This window comes from Oncorhynchus tshawytscha, linkage group LG09 (assembly GCF_018296145.1).
Source record: "Oncorhynchus tshawytscha isolate Ot180627B linkage group LG09, Otsh_v2.0, whole genome shotgun sequence".
In the NCBI taxonomy this organism is placed as follows: domain Eukaryota; kingdom Metazoa; phylum Chordata; class Actinopteri; order Salmoniformes; family Salmonidae; genus Oncorhynchus; species Oncorhynchus tshawytscha.
Genome location: NC_056437.1, coordinates 26,086,723 through 26,105,893, shown reverse-complemented (window position 1 = coordinate 26,105,893; position 19,171 = coordinate 26,086,723). Strand labels below are relative to the sequence as shown.

At 46.3% G+C, this 19,171-nt stretch overlaps 1 protein-coding gene across 16 annotated transcripts in view; it reads right to left on the bottom strand.

Annotated features, from left to right (window-relative positions):
- LOC112257639 (RNA-binding protein Musashi homolog 2) overlaps nt 1-19,171 on the bottom strand; it is a 432,435-nt gene that overhangs the window by 84,934 nt on the left and 328,330 nt on the right. For all 16 annotated transcript variants that reach the window (XR_006084054.1, XR_006084058.1, XR_006084059.1 and 13 more), the window contains exon 8: nt 18,271-18,353. Coding sequence is in view for 9 of the 16 variants with exons in the window: in XM_042326705.1 (XP_042182639.1) it covers nt 18,271-18,353 (83 nt within the window). In the remaining 7 variants the exon portion in view is untranslated. The remainder of the gene's footprint in view (nt 1-18,270; nt 18,354-19,171) is intronic.

Genomic DNA, 19,171 nt, shown 5'->3' with positions numbered 1-19,171 from the left:
GGGTGAGCAGAGCAGGAGAGTGCAGTAGCGGCCTAATTGTCATGGAATGACCTACTGAGTGAAGAGGAACCAGGCAGGACAAATAGGACCATTAAAAGTCTCTACACACTGACTGGTGCTCACACACCTACACACACTTCCTGTCCAATAGGGAACTCGGTGTCTGGGTGGTGGAACAAGCACAGGAAGTGCCTGGTAAAGATAGATAGCATAGCAGTTAGAGCGTTGGGCAAGTAACCAAAAACAAAAAAAAATGCTAGTTTGAATCCCTGAGCTGACAAGGTGAAAAATCTGCTGATGTGCCCTTGAGAAAGGCACTTAAACCCTAATTGCTCCAGGGTCGCTTTTGATAATGGCAGACCCTGGCCGTGACCCCACTGTCTGAGGGTGTCTCAGGGGTAGTTGGTAAATGAAGAAAAACATATTTCCAATTAATACACACTTGTACAAGTGTGAAATAGGAAAAATATAACACCCACCAAATTCTAATTCTAATTAAGTACATTCCCCTCCCCATCGGCTCCAGTCCCTCCACCACCATATATACTACACTGCCCACTGTCACAGCCAGGTTGCTGGGCCATCCACCAACCACATGGGCTGGGTGGGAGTGAATCCCCTGGCTGGCTGCTGTGAGTCAGTCAGGACTGGTTGGAGTGTGTCAGTAATTCAGTGGGATAGCTCTACTCTCCTGTCGTCTGTAAAAAATGAGCCGGGAGCTTGGCGGTGAGTGTGCGAAGGCTGTCAAACACAGAAAGACATGGGGATGAGACGGGCCAAGAGAAAGAGTTCACTACTCAGACCTGAGACTCTCAATCAGGCTCCCTCAGAGCATCCTCTTCCCTCCTGAACACACACACGTGTATTAGTAAGCATCACCATCTCTAAAACACAGCTGACTCCATGCCAGACTGAGAGGGCAGGATTTAGCCAGCGGTCGTGACCTTCACAATTGATCTCTCATTCACATTAACCTTGTGGGTGTTGTGGGGTGGTGTATGGGCGTGTCAACTCTGTATCAGCCCTGTATCAGGCCTCTATCAAGCCTGCAGCCATGCTTTCCACTGGGACGCACTACAGAGTGGATTATATCAGTCTACTTAAAAGAGCACGCTGGAGAAAGGAAACGGCATGAATCATCCACTATGGCCTTCCAAGTCCCAGCTGAACAGTAAAAAGCAGTGATGGTGTGAAAATGCCAGTCAGCTGAGTGATGCCAAGCCTCTGGGCACAGGGCATGGGATTATTCACTTATGAAAAATGAGCTCACAGCTATAAGACTGCTGAATATTGACAATGAAGGTTGTTTAAAAGGGTGAAATGACTTATAACTCAGTGGAAACATCATCACACTTTAAGAGGGTCGATTCAGGACATTCTGACATTTTACATGTACTTTTTAGTAATTTAGCATGCACTCTTATCCAGAGCGACTTACAATTAGTGCATTCATCTTAAAATAGGTGGGACAACCACATCTCACCGTCATGGTAATTACATTTTTCTTCAATAAAGTAGCTATTCTGTATACATCAATTATGTTGCTCTTGCTGCTGGTGATTCTCTGATCCACCTTTACGCAGACGACACAATTCTGTATACTTCTGGCCCCTACTTGATACTGTGGTTAACTAACCTCCAGACGAGCTTCAATGCCATATAACTCTCCTTCCGTGGCCTCCAACTGCTCTTAAATGCAAGTAAAACTAAGTGCATGCTATTCAATCGATCACTGCCCGCACCTGCCTGCCCGTCCAGCATCACTACTCTGGACGGTTCTGACTTAGAATACGTGGATAACTACAAATACCTGGGTGTCTGGTTAGACTGTAAACTCTCCTTCCAGACTCACATTAAGCATCTCCAATCCAAAATTAAATCTAGAATCGGCTTCCTATATCGCAACAAAGCATCCTTCACTCATGCTGCCAAACATACCCTCGTAAAACTGACCATCCTACCGATCCTCGACTTCAGGTGATGTCATCTATAAAATAGCCTCCAACACTCTAACAAACTGGATGCAGTCTATCACAGTGCCATCCGTTTTGTCTCCAAAGCCCCATACACAACCCACCATTGACCTGTACGCTCTCGTTGGTTGGCCCTCGCTTCATACTCGTCGCCAAACCCACTGGCTACAGGTTATCTACAAGTCTCTGCTAGGTAAAGCCCCGCCTTATCTCAGCTCACTGGTCACCATAGCAGCACCCACTCGTAGCATGCACTCCAGCAGGTATATCTCACTGGTCACCATAGCAGCACCCACCCGTAGCACGCGCTCCAGCAGGTATATCTCACTGGTCACCCCCAAAGCCAATTCCCCCTTTGGTTGTCTTTCCTTCCAGTTCTCTGCTGCCCATGACTGGAACGAATTGCAAAAATCTCTGAAGCTGGAGACTCACATCTCCCTCACTAGCTTTAAGCACCAGCTGTCAGAGCAGCTTACAGATCACTGCACCTGTACATAGCCCATCTGTAAACAGCCCATCTATCTACCTACCTCATCCCCATACTGGTATTTATTTATTTTGCTCCTTTGCACCCCAGTATCTCTACCTGCACATTCATCTTCTGCCGATCTACCCTTCCAGTGTTTAATTGCTATATTGTAATTACTTCGCCACCATGGCCTATTTGTTTCCTTATCTTACCTCATTTGCACTCACTGTATATAGACTTTTTGTTTTCTTTTGTTCTACTGTATTATTGACTGTATGTTTTGTTTATTCCATGTGTAACTCTGTTGTTGTATGTGTTGAATTGCTACGCTTCATCTTGGCCAGGTCGCAGTTGCAAATGAGAACTTGTTCTCAACTAGCCTACCTGGTTAAATAAAGGTTAAATAAAATAAAATAAATAAATAAAGCTATTAGCAAGGTCAGAGCTAGTAAAAATAAGAATATAAGAATATGTACATAATATGAATGAGCGATGGCTGAACGGCATAGGCAAGATGCAGTAGATGTACTCTATACCATCTACTGCATCTTGCCTATGCCGTTCGGCCATCACTCATTCATATATTGAAATACACGTATAAGGTATTTGTTGGGAAATTGTTAGGTTAGATGACTTGTTAGTTATTACTGCATGGTGGGAACCAGAAGCACAAGCATTTCGCTACATTCACATTAACATCTGCTAAACATGTGTATGTGACAAATACAATTTGATTTGATTTGATACTCTTTGAAGAGGTAGGGTTTCAGACGTTTTTGTAAGATGGGCAGGGATTCTGCTGTCCTAGCTTCAGGGAGAAACACGTTCCACCATTAGGATGGCAGAACAGAGAAGAGTTTTGATTGGGCTGAGCGGGTGCTGAAACCCTGTAAGGGTGGGAGGGCCAAGAGACCAGAGGTGTCAGAATGGAGTGCTTGGTTTGGGGTGTAGGGTTTAAGCATAGCATGAAAAGTAGAGAGGGGCAGTTCATCTTGCTGCTCCGTAGGCAAGTACCACGAGCTTTGACTGGACGTCAATGGAGTGTACAGAGAAGCGAGGTGCCTTTGGAGAACTTGGGATGGTTGAACACCAGGTGGGCTGCCGCATTCTGGATCATTTGCACCAACAGCCCCCCGTCACCCAATGCACCAACAGCCCCCGTCACCCAATGCACCAACAACCCCCGTCACCCAATGCACCAACAGCCCCCGTCACCCAATGCACCAACAACCCCCGTCACCCAATGCACCAACAGCCCCCGTCACCCAATGCACCAACAGCCCTCCGTCACCCAATGCACCAACAACTCCCCGTCACCCAATGCACCAACAGCCCCCCGTCACCCAATGCACCAACAGCCCCCGTCACCCAATGCACCAACAGCCCCCGTCACCCAATGCACCAACAACCCCCGTCACCCAATGCACCAACAACCCCCCGTCACCCAATGCACCAACAGCCCCCGTCACCCAATGCACCAACAGCCCCCCGTCACCCAATGCACCAACAGCCCCCCGTCACCCAATGCACCAACAGCCCCCCGTCACCCAATGCACCAACAGCCCCCCGTCACCCAATGCACCAACAGCCCCCGTCACCCAATGCACCAACAGCCCCCGTCACCCAATGCACCAACAGCCCCCCGTCACCCAATGCACCAACAGCCCCCCGTCACCCAATGCACCAACAGCCCCCCGTCACCCAATGCACCAACAGCCCCCGTCACCCAATGCACCAACAACCCCCCGTCACCCAATGCACCAACAGCCCCCGTCACCCAATGCACCAACAGCCCCCCGTCACCCAATGCACCAACAGCCCCCCGTCACCCAATGCACCAACAACCCCCGTCACCCAATGCACCAACAACCCCCCGTCACCCAATGCACCAACAACCCCCCGTCACCCAATGCACCAACAGCCCCCCGTCACCCAATGCACCAACAGCCCCCCGTCACCCAATGCACCAACAGCCCCCCCCGTCACCCAATGCACCAACAACCCCCGTCACCCAATGCACCAACAACCCCCGTCACCCAATGCACCAACAGCCCCCCGTCACCCAATGCACCAACAGCCCCCCGTCACCCAATGCACCAACAGCCCCCCGTCACCCAATGCACCAACAGCCCCCCGTCACCCAATGCACCAACAGCCCCCCGTCACCCAATGCACCAACAGCCCCCCGTCACCCAATGCACCAACAACCCCCGTCACCCAATGCACCAACAACCCCCCGTCACCCAATGCACCAACAACCCCCCGTCACCCAATGCACCACAGCCCCCCGTCACCCAATGCCCAACAACCCCCCGTCACCCAATGCACCAACAACCCCCGTCACCCAATGCACCAACAGCCCCCGTCACCCAATGCACCAACAGCCCCCGTCACCCAATGCACCAACAGCCCCCCGTCACCCAATGCACCAACAGCCCCCGTCACCCAATGCACCAACAACCCCCCGTCACCCAATGCACCAACAACCCCCCGTCACCCAATGCACCAACAACCCCCCGTCACCCAATGCACCAACAGCCCCCCGTCACCCAATGCACCAACAGCCCCCCGTCACCCAATGCACCAACAACCCCCCGTCACCCAATGCACCAACAACCCCCCGTCACCCAATGCACCAACAGCCCCCCGTCACCCAATGCACCAACAACCCCCGTCACCCAATGCACCAACAACCCCCCGTCACCCAATGCACCAACAACCCCCGTCACCCAATGCACAGCCCCCGTCACCCAATGCACCAACAGCCCCCGTCACCCAATGCACCAACAGCCCCCGTCACCCAATGCACCAACAGCCCCCGTCACCCAATGCACCAACAACCCCCCGTCACCCAATGCACCAACAACCCCCGTCACCCAATGCACCAACAGCCCCCCGTCACCCAATGCACCAACAGCCCCCGTCACCCAATGCACCAACAACCCCCGTCACCCAATGCACCAACAACCCCCCAACAACCCCTGTCACCCAATGCACCAACAGCCCCCGTCACCCAATGCACCAACAACCCCCGTCACCCAATGCACCAACAACCCCGTCACCCAATGCACCAACAGCCCCCCGTCACCCAATGCACCAACAGCCCCCCGTCACCCAATGCACCAACAACCCCCCGTCACCCAATGCACCAACAGCCCCCCGTCACCCAATGCACCAACAACCCCCCGTCACCCAATGCACCAACAGCCCCCCGTCACCCAATGCACCAACAACCCCCGTCACCCAATGCACCAACAGCCCCCCGTCACCCAATGCACCAACAGCCCCCGTCACCCAATGCACCAACAACCAACTAAATGAACAAAACAGAAAAAAGAGAAAGACAAAGGAAAACAGAAAACAAAAAACAAAAGACTTCAAGGACAACAACAATCACAACAGCTGAATATGTTTGAGTGCATGTGTGTCCGTGTCTGCATTTGAATGAGAGTGTGTGTATATGCGTGTACAAACACCTATACGGCATCAGCCTCAGGCAAACAGGCATTAGCTGTAAGAACACTGTCCCTCAGTGTCATTCAAACTTACTTTTGTTATGTTTTATTTTTGAAATTATATCTTTGACCGGCATTCTATCCCCCGCACAGCAACTCCACTCCCACGTGTCTCCAATTCCACATCCCAACCCTCAGCTTCCCTCAGCCCATCCCATCTATCTCTGCTGGCCACCCTCTTCAGATTCCTACACACTACATATCTTTCAACTATGCTGTGATGTTTAACATTCAATTTCAATCTATCTAATCTAATAGAATCCACAGATTGCGAGTTGAAGATAAATACTTTTACTAAGAGTATTAGTATATTAGTAATTGACTGACCCGGTCTCTCCAGATCTCCTAACAGTACTATTTCTAGGGTCAATTTTAGATCAATGTCAATGTTATATGAGACCAGAAACAGGCTACCTGAGGGCAATACCAAAAATAAATGGCCTATAGCTTCTATATCCTCACAACAAAATCTGCAGAGTTGCGATGATTGTATTTTTTTGGCAGTTTGACTTTAGTTCCTTGTTGCAAACAGGATGCATGTTTTAGAATATTTTTATTCTGTACAGCCTTCCTTCTTAGGTTAGTATTGTTGATCAACCCTCAGTGTTCTCCCATCACAGTCATTAAACTATGTAACGGTTTTAAAGTCACCCTTGGCCTCATGTTGAAATCTCTGAGAGGTTTCCTTCCTTTCCGGCAACTGAGTTAGGAAGGACGCCTGTATCTTTGTAGTGACTGGGTAATTAATAACTTCCCCATTCTCAAAGGGATATTAAATGTCAGCTTTAACCCATTTACAAATGCTTCTTTGTGAGACATTGGAAAACCTCTATGGTCTTTGTGTTTGAAATTCACTGCTCTACTGCGGGACCTTACAGATAATTGTATGTGTGGGGTACAGAGATGACGTAGTCATTGAAAAATCATGTTAAACTCTATTAAATCAAATCAAATTTGATTTGTCACATGCGCCAAATACAACAGTGAAGTACTTACAGGCCCTTAACCAACAACGCAGTTTTAAGAAATAACACTCCCATTATTTTAGACATGCAGGTCCAGTTCTGGATGTGCATAAAACCCTCCTAGTTTGTGTTGTTTTAACATTACAGGCCCACGGGGAGAAATGATGGTGCCTGTAAATGTGACCTAGCCTTTGTTGTTGTTGTTTCGTTTTGTTTTGAAATCAATTTGAATTATTAGTTCTCTTTTTAGGCCTTATCAATAATTAATTTAATCTTGCTTATTGACAATGTCCATGCTCAGCCATAATGTAATTTACAGTAGGCCTAGCCCCTATATCAGTGTTAATGCTATTGAAGCCATGCAATTACTTAGAACAATGTGGACTGCAAATGGGTTCAAGTTATCCTATTTATCAAAGATGGGATTGGTCTACATTTTGTTATTTTGTTTCTGTAAGTCATTTAACAACTATAACGGACTAACATTGGAATTTGAGTTGATTCCAAGGCAACACATAAAAGACTGTAAACACACAACCTGAGGCAACAACATATTTCTCCATGGAGCACGTTCTGATTGGTCAGTGAGGAGGGAGGGTAGCAAGTTTTAAGCGAGGGTAGCAAGTTTTAAGCGAGGGTAGCAAGTTTTAAGTTCCTCGGCATACACATCACAGACAAACTGAATTGGTCCACTCACACAGACAGCATCGTGAGGAAGGCGCAGCAGCGCCTCTTCAACCTCAGGAGGCTGAAGAAATTTGGCTTGTCACCAAAAGCACTCACAAACTTCTACAGATGCACAATCGAGAGCATCCTGGCGGGCTGTATCACCGCCTGGTATGGCAACTGCACCGCCCTCAACCGTAAGGCTCTCCAGAGGGTAGTGAGGTCTGCACAACGCATCACCGGGGGCAAACTACCTGCCCTCCAGGACACCTACACCACCCGATGCTACAGGAAGGCCATAAAGATCATCAAGGACATCAACCACCCGAGCCACTGCCTGTTCACCCCGCTGTCATCCAGAAGGCGAGGTCAGTACAGGTGCATCAAAGCTGGGACCGAGAGACTGAAAAACAGCTTCTATCTCAAGGCCATCAGACTGTTAAACAGCCACCACTAACATTGAGTGGCTACTGCCAACACACTGTCAATGACACTGACTCTACTCCAGCCACTTTAATCAATGGGAATTGATGGGAAATGATGTAAATATATCACTAGCCACTTTAAACAATGCTACCTTATATAATGTTACTTACCCCACATTATTCATCTCATATGCATACGTATATACTGTACTCTATATCATCGACTGCATCCTTATGTAATACATGTATCACTAGCCACTTTAACTATGCCACTTGGTTTACATACTCATCTCATATGTATATACTGTACTCGATATCATCTACTGTATCTTGCCTATGCTGCTCTGTACCATCACTCATTCATATATCCTTATGTACATATTCTTTATCCCCTTACACTGTGCATAAGACAGTAGTTTTTTGGAATTGTTAGTTAGATTACTTGTTCGTTATTACTGCATTGTCGGAACTAGAAGCACAAGCATTTCGCTACACTCGCATTAACATCTGCTAACCATGTGTATGTGACAAATAAAATTTGATTTGATTTGATTTGAGGGGCCAAGCCTCGACACATCCCTGAACCTATAGCGCTACCGCCTGCACTTAGATTCACCATGGCGTTAGGTTTATTAAAATAGAGCCCTATGGGGTATTGTGTGTAGGCCAGTGACAAAATCTAAATTGAATCCATTTTCAATTCTGGCAGTAACACAACAAACTGCAAAAAAAGTAAAGTGATGTGAATACTTTCTGATGGCACGGTATCTGATCGTATACAAAGGCAAGGTTGGAAATGATTATGTTTTAGTCAAATAATACAGTGGGGCAAAAAAGTATTTAGTCAGCCACAAATTCTCCCACTTAAAAAGATGATAATTTTCATCATAGGTACACTTCAACTATGACAGACAAAATCAGAAAAACAAATCCAGAAAATCACATTGTAGGATTTTTAATGAATTTATTTGCAAATTATGGTGGAAAATGAGTATTTGGTCACCTACAAACAAGCAAGATTTCTGGCTCTCACAGACCTGTAACTTCTTCTTTAAGAGGCTCCTCTGTCCTCCACTCGTTACCTGTATTAATGGCACCTGTTATCAGTATAAAAGACACCTGTCTACAACCTCAAACAGTCACACTCCAAACTCCACTATGGCCAAGACCAAAGAGCTGTCAAAGGACACCAGAAACTAAATTGTAGACCTGCACCAGGCTGGGAAGACTGAATCTGCAATAGGTAAGCAGCTTGGTTTGAAGAAATCAACTGTGGGAGCAATTATTAGGAAATGGAAGACATACAAGACCACTGATTATCTCCCTCGATCTGGGGCTCCACGCAAGATCTCACCTCGTGGGGGTCAAAATGATCACAAGAACGGTGAGCAAAAATCCCAGAACCACACGGGGGGACCCAGTGAATGACCTGCAGGGAGCTGGGACCAAAGTAACAAAGCCTACCATCAGTAACACACTACGCCGCCAGGGACTCAAATCCTGCAGTGCCAGACGTGTCCCCCTGCTTAAGCCAGTACATGTCCAGGCCCGTCTGAAGTTTGCTAGAGAGCATTTGGATGATCCAGAAGAAGATTGGGAGAATGTCATATGGTCAGATGAAACCAAAATATAACTTTTTGGTAAAAACTCAACTCGTTGTGTTTGGAGGACAAAGAATGCTGAGTTGCATCCAAAGAACACTATACCTACTGTGAAGCATGAGGGTGGAAACATCATGCTTTGGGGCTGTTTTTCTGCAAAGGGACCAGGACGACTGATCCGTGTAAAGGAAAGAATGAATGGGGCCATGTATCGTGAGAGTGAAAACCTCCTTCCATCAGCAAGGGCATTGAAGATGAAACGTGGCTGGGATGTTCTTGTCCCATCACGCACTAGCGACTCCTATGGTGGGCCGGGCACAATGACGCTGACACGGTCGCCAGGTGTAGTGTTTCCTCTGACACATTGGTGAGGTTGGCTTCCGGGTTAAGCAGGCATTGTGTCAAGAAGCAGTGTGGCTTGGCTGGGTTGTGTTTCGGAGGATGCACAGCTCTTGACCTTCGCCTCTCCTGAGTCTGTACGGGAGTTGCAGCGATGGGACAAGACTGTAACTACCAATTGAATACCACCAAAAAGGGGTAACAAAAAAAATTAAAAATAATAATGATTCAAATAATTTAAAAAAGGCATACTTTGAATAATCTAAAATCTAAAATATATTTTGATTGGTTTAACACTGTTTACTACATTTCATATGTGTTACTTCATAGTTTTGATGTCTTCACTATTATTCTACAATGTAGAAAAATATTTAAGATAAAGAAAAACCCTGGATGTGTCCAAACTTTTGACTGGTACTGCACATAGTATCTTTCAACATTCAGATCCTCAAGTAAACACACCTCAAGTTTACAGCCTTCCCTCCCTTCTTCATTCAGTGTGGGCTGGAAGCAATGCTTCTTGTCTGCCTGCCTCCTTGCCTGCCTGCCTCCCTGCTCACTACGGTAATTGGTTGGCCATGTCAGGGCACCTGACTAAGAAATTGACCACTAACTGAAAATTCATCCCTGCGGCAGTGATCATTCTCTATTGAGGAATATCATAAATGACACATTTAAGAACATTACCTTGAAGCAGTTCACTAAAATATGGCCCATTTTAACAGCACCCTACTCCCATTTACAGATCTGAGCCACTACTTGATAGGTGTTCATTATGCATTCATATAGGAAGGCGGTCGGTATGGCGGAGGAAGCAGAAATCATTGCTTCGATTGGAGGGATGACTAAATGACTCTTGTCAAAGAGAGGGGCAACCTGCCATTAACTATAACATCAGAACCATCCTACTGTTCCCTCATATTCCTAGCCTCCTGTAACATGTGTCGTGGGTTGAAGAAGGTGAGGACCAAGGTGCAGCGTGGTACGTGTTCATCTTTTATTATGAATTGAACACTGAATGGAAAAACAACAAACGAGAATGAACGAAACCGAAATAGTTCTGTCTGGTACAGAATACAAAAACAGAAAACAACTACCCACAAACACAGGTGGGAACAGGCTACCTAAGTATGGTTCTCAATCAGATTGACAGCTGCCTCTGATTGGGAACCATACCAGGCCAAACACATAGAAATACAACACACAGAACAAAACATAGAGTGAAAAACATAGAATGCCCACCCCAACTCATGCCCCGACCAAACCAAAATAGAGACAAAAAAAAGGAACTAAGGTCAGGACGTGACACCTCCCTCCAATCAGGGATACTACTGGCAATCACAGGGGGGAAGGTAAGCTGAAAGGTATGAGAAAGGCCCAGCTTTACCAGGAGAGCAGAACTCCCTGAAACTTGAATTAAATGACATGAGAGACTTGGGACTGTGGTTATTACTGATACATGTACAGCAACTTTGCCTATGACACAGAAATCAATATTTCCCCCATCACACACACACACAAACATACATGCACGCACACAGAAAAACATCTGTCAGGAGCTATATGTCTCCACATCGGAGAACATCTATTTTACAATGGGGAAGTGAGCACCAGAAACCAAATAGAAATCCTGAAATGTGAGGCCTCTGGTCTGTTTCCTCTCCCCTGAGTTAGATTATACAGACGTCTCTCTTACTCACTCTAATCTCTCTCTCTCTCTCTCTGCCTCTGTCACTTCCCTGCCTCTGCCTGTAGTTCTCTCTGTGCTAAAGCAACTCCCACTAGAACAGCTTTACTTCAAAATATGACTTCTGTTGTGTCACTTTGACAAAGTCAGCCCTGACTCAGAGTTGGAGTGGCAGCTTTCTCCCTCCTGAAATGTACCTTCTGGTCTTTTCATTGAATGAATATATTTTGATTAGAGGATAATTAACTCTGTTACAACCTGCTGAGATGAAACATCTAGCTACAAATCCAATGGCAGCAGCTGATGACAGTTACCAGTCTGCTTCCAAACCCAAACTCCACCACATTCACATTGCGCCACAGTTTCTCTTCCTGCCCCAGTGTGCCAAAACTATCACCCTACTTGGAAAATGTGGACACATCACCTTCTGACTAACTCAAAGCACCTCCAACAAAACACAGGACACTCAGGAAGAGGTGTCCAAAAGAGACAAGGATTTCAGGCTTGTAGTTGTAAAGTACTGCGTGGTGGCATTTGAGAAATTGAGAAAATAATTGATTAATGCAAAACAAAATAAACACTGTATTTGTATTTATTATGGATCCCCATTAGCTGCTCTTCCTGGGGTCCAGCAAAATGAAGGCAGTTTAAACAATAAACTGTGTGATATATTCAGATGTGTATAGCAATTAAAGAGGAATAATACAGTGGGCCCCAGTGAGCCCCAAAATCAGTGTTTCCTTAAAGCTGAGTGTGTCTGAGAGGTCCCATCTGTCAGAGAGGCACTGCAGCGTGGCGTGTAGTGCTGCTGTAACATGGTGTGTATGTGTGTGAGCGTGTGTGCTCTGCTGACTGACTGACAGACAGTGTATCACTCCTCCCTCATCGTCCCTGGCCGTCCTACCAGTCATCCATCAGGGCTCATCAGCATGGCCAACAGCAGCCCATTAGGCCCAGCGCACAAGTTTGCACAAATGAATGACAATCTCTGCCTCATGATAAATGTCACACTGGTGCTGAAGTGCTGTCAGTTTCTCACGGTTCCCTCCACACGGTGCCACACTGCAGCTTCTTGGTTCCACTACAAGACTGTGGTTCCACTACAAGACTATGGTTCTACTACAAGACTATGGTTTCACTACAAGACTGTGGTTCCACTCCAAGACTATGGTTTCACTACAAGACTGTGGTTACACTAGAAGACTATGGTTTCACTACAAGACTGTGGTTCCAATACAAGACTATGGTTTCACTACAAGACTGTGGTTCCACTACAAGACTATGGTTTCACTACAAGACTGTGGTTCCACTACAAGACTATGGTTTCACTACAAGACTGTGGTTCCACTACAAAACTATGGTTTCACTACAAGACTGTGGTTCCACTACAAGACTATGGTTTCACTACAAGACTGTGTTTCCACTACAAGACTGTGGTTCCACTACAAGACTATGGTTTCACTACAAGACTGTGGTTCCACTACAAGACTACTGTGGTTCCACTACAAGACTATGGTTTCACTACAAGACTGTGGTTCCACTACAATACTGTGGTTTCACTACAAGACCGTGGTTCCACCACAAGACTATGGTTCCACTAAAAGACTATGGTTCCACTACAATACTGTGGTTGCACTACACGACTACGGTTCCACTACATGACTATGGTTCCACAACAAGACTACATTTCCACTACAACACTACGGTTCCGCTACAAGACTATGGTTTCACTATGAGACGTACCCTCCCACAATGGTTCTACTATGATTCTACTACACTAAGATGTTCCTCACCAACCAGGAACCCTCTCCATGAGGAAGTGTGGTTGAATGACTAATGGTTATGTGATAAGCTACCCAATCAGCACCCCCTCTACCAATTGACAGCATAAATAAACATAATGCATAGAACAGGTGTTTGTAGCACACACCACCACGTGGCGATATACAAGGCCACCTGAAGATATATCTAGAGAGATGAGGTGAGACCTTATTGTCATTCAGCCTCCGTCTCCTGGCCGCCTCGTAGATGGGGCCGAGGGAGTTGGTGATCAGGAGGCCATTGAGAGAGAGAGAGAGAGAGAGAGAGGGGGCCATTTTCTCAATAACTCTCTCGCTCCTGATTCGCTCTTGCCCTGGGGGCTTCACAGTAATCAGATCTGAAAAGGCTGTGAATGGAAGAGGGAGCGAGAGAGGGAGAGAGAAAGAGAGAGAGAGATAAAGAGAGAGAGCAAATAAGAGAGAGAGGAAGAGAGAAAAAGACAGAGAACAAAAGAGAGAGAGAACGAGAGAGCGAGAGAGAAAGAGAGAGGGGGGTACTCAGACCCAGTACTTCTCCAACCAGCAGATCAAGGCCTGGGTAGATGAGTGCAGCCAGGCAGGAGATTCAGCATGTCACCCTGACATGGGACTTCCCAGAGAGACAGGAAGGGGCTCACCAGAGGCCAGGAGCCCCCCTGGTGGGCAGAGCGGTGGAGAGGAGAGGAGGAGAGTAGTAGGAGAGGAGGGGGTAGTTTCACTGGGTCAGAGGGACCCCCACATTCCTCCACTACGTCAACCCATCTATACATATACCATCCCGGGTGCAGTGCTGCTCCTCACATGAACCCTGAGTGAGTAAGTCCTCCAGGATCCACTCACACACACACACACACACACACACACCATGGTCAGAACACGTCTCAATGGGCACTGACCCTAACTGTCGCCGGACCCCTAAGATGATGAGCTCCCAAGCAAAGAATGGTATGTCTGTCAGTCTTTCTGTCTGTGCTGTCTGTCTGTGCTGTCTGTAGCAGAATGGCAGGTCTACTTGGAAGGGTATACCAAAGGGATAGCGCCAGGAGCTATTATTATAAATCTTAACATTACAGGGAGTCATGTCCAGCGGATATCTATGAATTATCTGAGATCTCGGGTATTGATGGAATGTATTAGGTCCATTTCAGAAATGACTTAAGTGGGGGAACTCAGATATTAAATCCTGAAAAAAATCCTCTTGTAATACTAAGGTCAAACCTGAGCCTTTTTAAAACATCTTACCTGTTTTCCCTCCATCCTTCTCTCTGTCGGAGCTCTGAGGGGCCAAAGCCTTCTGAATGTTTTATGGGGGGCTGCGTACGCCCAGAGTGGAAATCAAAAGCGTTGGCGTTAGGCAGCGAGAGGAATTCTCACAAGGGCAACACACTCTCCGTCCTCGCCTCAACAGTCTGGCCCATACTAGCTGGCCCTCCCCTAACGTCCACCCCTCTGGACCTGTGGCCTGTGTTTTTATTTCTGCTGCACTCCCTCGCAGACGGTCGCCTGGCATTGAGTTGACTATATCCCCTATTAAAAGAAGTGTTCATCATGCAACTGTAGAATTGCCAGGCCGTCATTGTAAATAAGAATTTGTTCTTGATTGATTTGCCTGGATAAATAAAGGTTCAATCAAAATGTCAATAAAAAGCAACAGATGGCAGGAGGCTGAGATGAGAAGAATCAAAACACACAGACACACTAAAGTGTGTGAATACAGGGCCCTGCCTGTCACAGGATTTCACTTAATAATAACAATGATAATAATGACGATGAGTGGAATTAGCAAGTCAAATACACACAGCACAGGCTGTTAGCAGATGATGCTTCAGATACAGCTTTGATCTGAAGCTCCACAAGTGGATTCTAATAGAGGAAAGGCAAACAGGAAGAAGCTCGCTGAACTCCCCAAACCCTCTCCTCTGTTGTCTTAGAGACGCTCCTCAACCATCTCATTACAGCACAGAGAGAGAGATAGAGAGAGCAGCACATCAACTTCTGCTATTTTCAACAAGACAAATAACCTGGAGTATTTGAAGTAGCTTTTTATTCTCCTCATTTTCTCTGAAGTTACTCATCCGATGATAACGACGCATGCAATTCCCTGCTAGTCCAATTCAATCCAGCCAGTCGATGGATGGCACAAACAATGCTCCCATCCACTGCAGGGAAAACGAAATAGCAGCCCTGGTTTGGTGCTCCCTGAACGATGAAACCATTTGATGCAATATCATATAAAAATCGATAGCATTGTCTTGGTCTCATAGAACTGCGGGCAGACATTCTCTGTCCCTGGGCTCAAGGAGCAGCTTGTCTGTGATGGAGAGAGAGAGAGAGAGAGAGAGAGAGAGAGAGAGAGAGAGAGAGCAAAGAGGAGGATGGAGAGGGGAGAGGGATCAGAATGACTACAATATCTCATCTCCAGCTCAGATAACCAGATAACCAGGCCTGTTTCTCCTCTCCTCCCGTCTCTCAGCTTTCCTTTAATCCTCTCATTCTCTCCTTTACTCTTCTCCTTTCCTCTCCTCTCTTTTACTTTCCTGCTCTCTTCCTCCATTCTCTACTCTTCCTCTCATCTCCTCATCTCTTCTCCTCTCCTCCAATGCTTTCCCCTTTCCTCTCATATCATCCCTCTCTCCTTATGTGATTCCTATGGCAGCTGTGTATAAGGCTTTGATCAGTAGGGGCTGTCACACACACAGAGCGATGCAGGGGGATGAGTTAGGGCAGAGGATGGCAACAGGTGGCCCAGGGGCCAAAACTGGCCTGCGGGAGATTTTTTTAGGCACCCCCAAAGTTTTTAGCCAATTCTTATTATTTATACATTTTTTTGTTGAATATTTTGTCAAAAAATACTAAAATCACCAGGAATTCAGCAAAAAATGTGTTTCATTTAATAAATCTGTTCCCAAGTATTCCCACACAAAAAAAATGGATATGTGATTGTGTCTAAATATACTGAAGATATGAAATTATTGCTATTTTCAAAACAATCTATTTTAGGGCTTAGTTGATACAGTTCATATGAGGAAATCAGTCAATTGAAATAAATGAATTAGGCCCTAATCTATGGATTTCACATGACTGGGAATACAGATATGGAACTGTTGGTCACAGATACAGTACCTTAACAAATGGGCCTCAGGATCTAGTCATGGTATTTCTGTGCATTCAAATTGCCACCAATAAAATGTAATTGTGTTCGTTGTCCGTAGCTTATGCCTGCCCATATCATAACCCAACCGCCACCATGGGGCACTCTGTTTACAACATTGACATCAGCAAACCACTCGCCAACAAGAAGCCATTCACGTGGTCTGTGGTTGTGGGGCCCGGTTGGACGTACTGGCAAATTCTCTAAAATGACGTTAATTAACTCTTATGGTAGAGAAATTAACATACAATTATCTGGCAACAGCCCTGGTGGTCATTCCTGCAGTCAGCATGCCAAATGCACACTTCCTTAAAACTTGAGACATCTGTGGCATGTAACAAAACTGCACACATTTTTAGAGTGGCCTTTTATTGTCCCCTGCATTAGATACACCTGTGTAATGATCATGCTGTTAAATCAGTTTCTTGATATGCCCACCTTTCAGTTGGATGGTTTATTTTGGCAAAGGAGAAATGCTCACTACCAGGGATGTAAACAAATTTGTGCACAACATTTTTGAGAAAAAAGCTTTTTGTGCATCTGGAACATTTCTGGGATCTTTTATTTCAGCTGATGGGACCAACACTTTACATGTTACATTTATATTCTTGTTCAGTGCAACTGTGTTCCGGCCCCTGACCACGCGCACCAACAAAAATCGACACGCGGCTGAATCTAGTTGCCTTCCCCTGAGTTAGGGAGAGCCAGTAAGGTCATACATGGGAGAGCCGGTCCCTAGTGGATCTGTTTCTACTACACCGCCCCTGTCAGTCAGCTCCTATGGTCCTGAAGGAGACCACATAGTAAAGGAAGGAGTCCCAACCCATTGAGTGACAGGAAGAGAGCATTCCCTCTAGCCTATCACAGGCCACAGGGCCAACCCAGTCAGTAGGCTATACACAGTGTACCCCCAGGGGGACTGGAGGGACACACACTACAGAGACTCACAACTGTCTGCTGTACATCAACATGTGACATGAAACAGATGACTACAATATGTCCTGTGATATTGAGCATGAGTCATCTGATCGGCTGAACTGACGGAATGACCATACACTTTCGACTGTGTGCTTTGAAGCAGAGGACAACAGCAGTGAGGAGTGATGAGTCAGATCATTACTGGGCTTCCTGGAAGGCTCTAATCCCTGGTTAATGAACTCTTCCTCTGCCAATGACTTCCCAGCAACACTCTCTGCCTGCCCTAGCTGGCTGCAGTCAAGGCCTGTGTGTGTCTGGTGTGGGTATGGGTGGGGTTGGAAGAGAAGGACAGGTTCCTCTCACCAGTCCCTCAACCTGACAGGCGGAATTCACACACACAATTTCACGGTTTCTGGGCAGTACACACCACTGAGCTCCCCATCCTAGAGACCCATCGAGTGCACACACAGACACAGGCACGTGCATGCACACACACACACACACATCACACCACACAAACACATACATGCACCCGCATGTAAACACACACACACATGCGCGCGCGCACACACACACACACACACACAAACAGGCGTGTGCACACCTGCCCACAAACACTCACATATACACAGGCGTGCACATACACATACACCTACACCCCACACACACCGTTGACTCTTTGCTATTAACACTCCATTAAAGAGGAAATCAAACATTAATCCTTCAACACCAACCTGGAATTGAAAAGAAGAGTGGACTCACCATTTTATTGTTGATTTCATGAAAATGAATTTCACAGACTTTCTCTACGACGTCTTCGCCCTCGAAAGTTATGAAGCCAAATCCTGTGCAGAGGGAGAGAGTGAGAGAGGAGAGAGAGATACAGTGAGTTAGGGGGACTTTACAAACTTCAGTAACTAAAAGGAAAGTCACCACAGGCCTGATTATTATCATGAGCTGCATGGAGAACCTCTGCCCGGCCGTCTTTTGGAGAGGCAGAATGGCATCAGCGCTGAGAGGAATGACTGAACAAGGCAGACATTGTCTTCTTTAAATCAGCTATATGATGAAATCTCAGACATTATTAGAGGCACTGGAGGACCTTCTCCACAAAGAGAAGATGGAAAAACAGCACAAAGCCCATTTAATGAGATTCATGGGAGCTGGAGCCTTAGCATCTGAATTTCATTAAATGCATTTTGTGTTCCCCTTCATTGAAATTTCACTGTATAAGAAGCCCTCGTTTTTATGTTAATGCCAGACTCGGCATATCTGAATGTGTCATTGACCGTGGGATTTTGGGGGTATTTATAAGATAAAAGCTTAACCCCTTCCTCTACCAAGGAGGCAAGGCTGCGAGACAAGACAACTGCAGCCTTGGCACACCAGGGAACAGCAGTGCTCTTTTCTCTGCTGTTTTGATGGCTGACGCACAAAGCTATGTGCCTTCTTTATGGCGTGGGGTTCAAAGCGAAAATGATTTTCTATTGCAATGTTTTAGAAAGGAAGAGCTAGCATGGAAAAACAAAGAAGAAGAAAAGAACAAGTGCAAGTTAATGGGAACCAGCCCCCATATTCAGCCTGTCCTACTGTATACAGCAGACTGACAGTCAGACAGACAGTTAGACAGACAGTTAGACAGACAGACAGTTAGACAGACAGA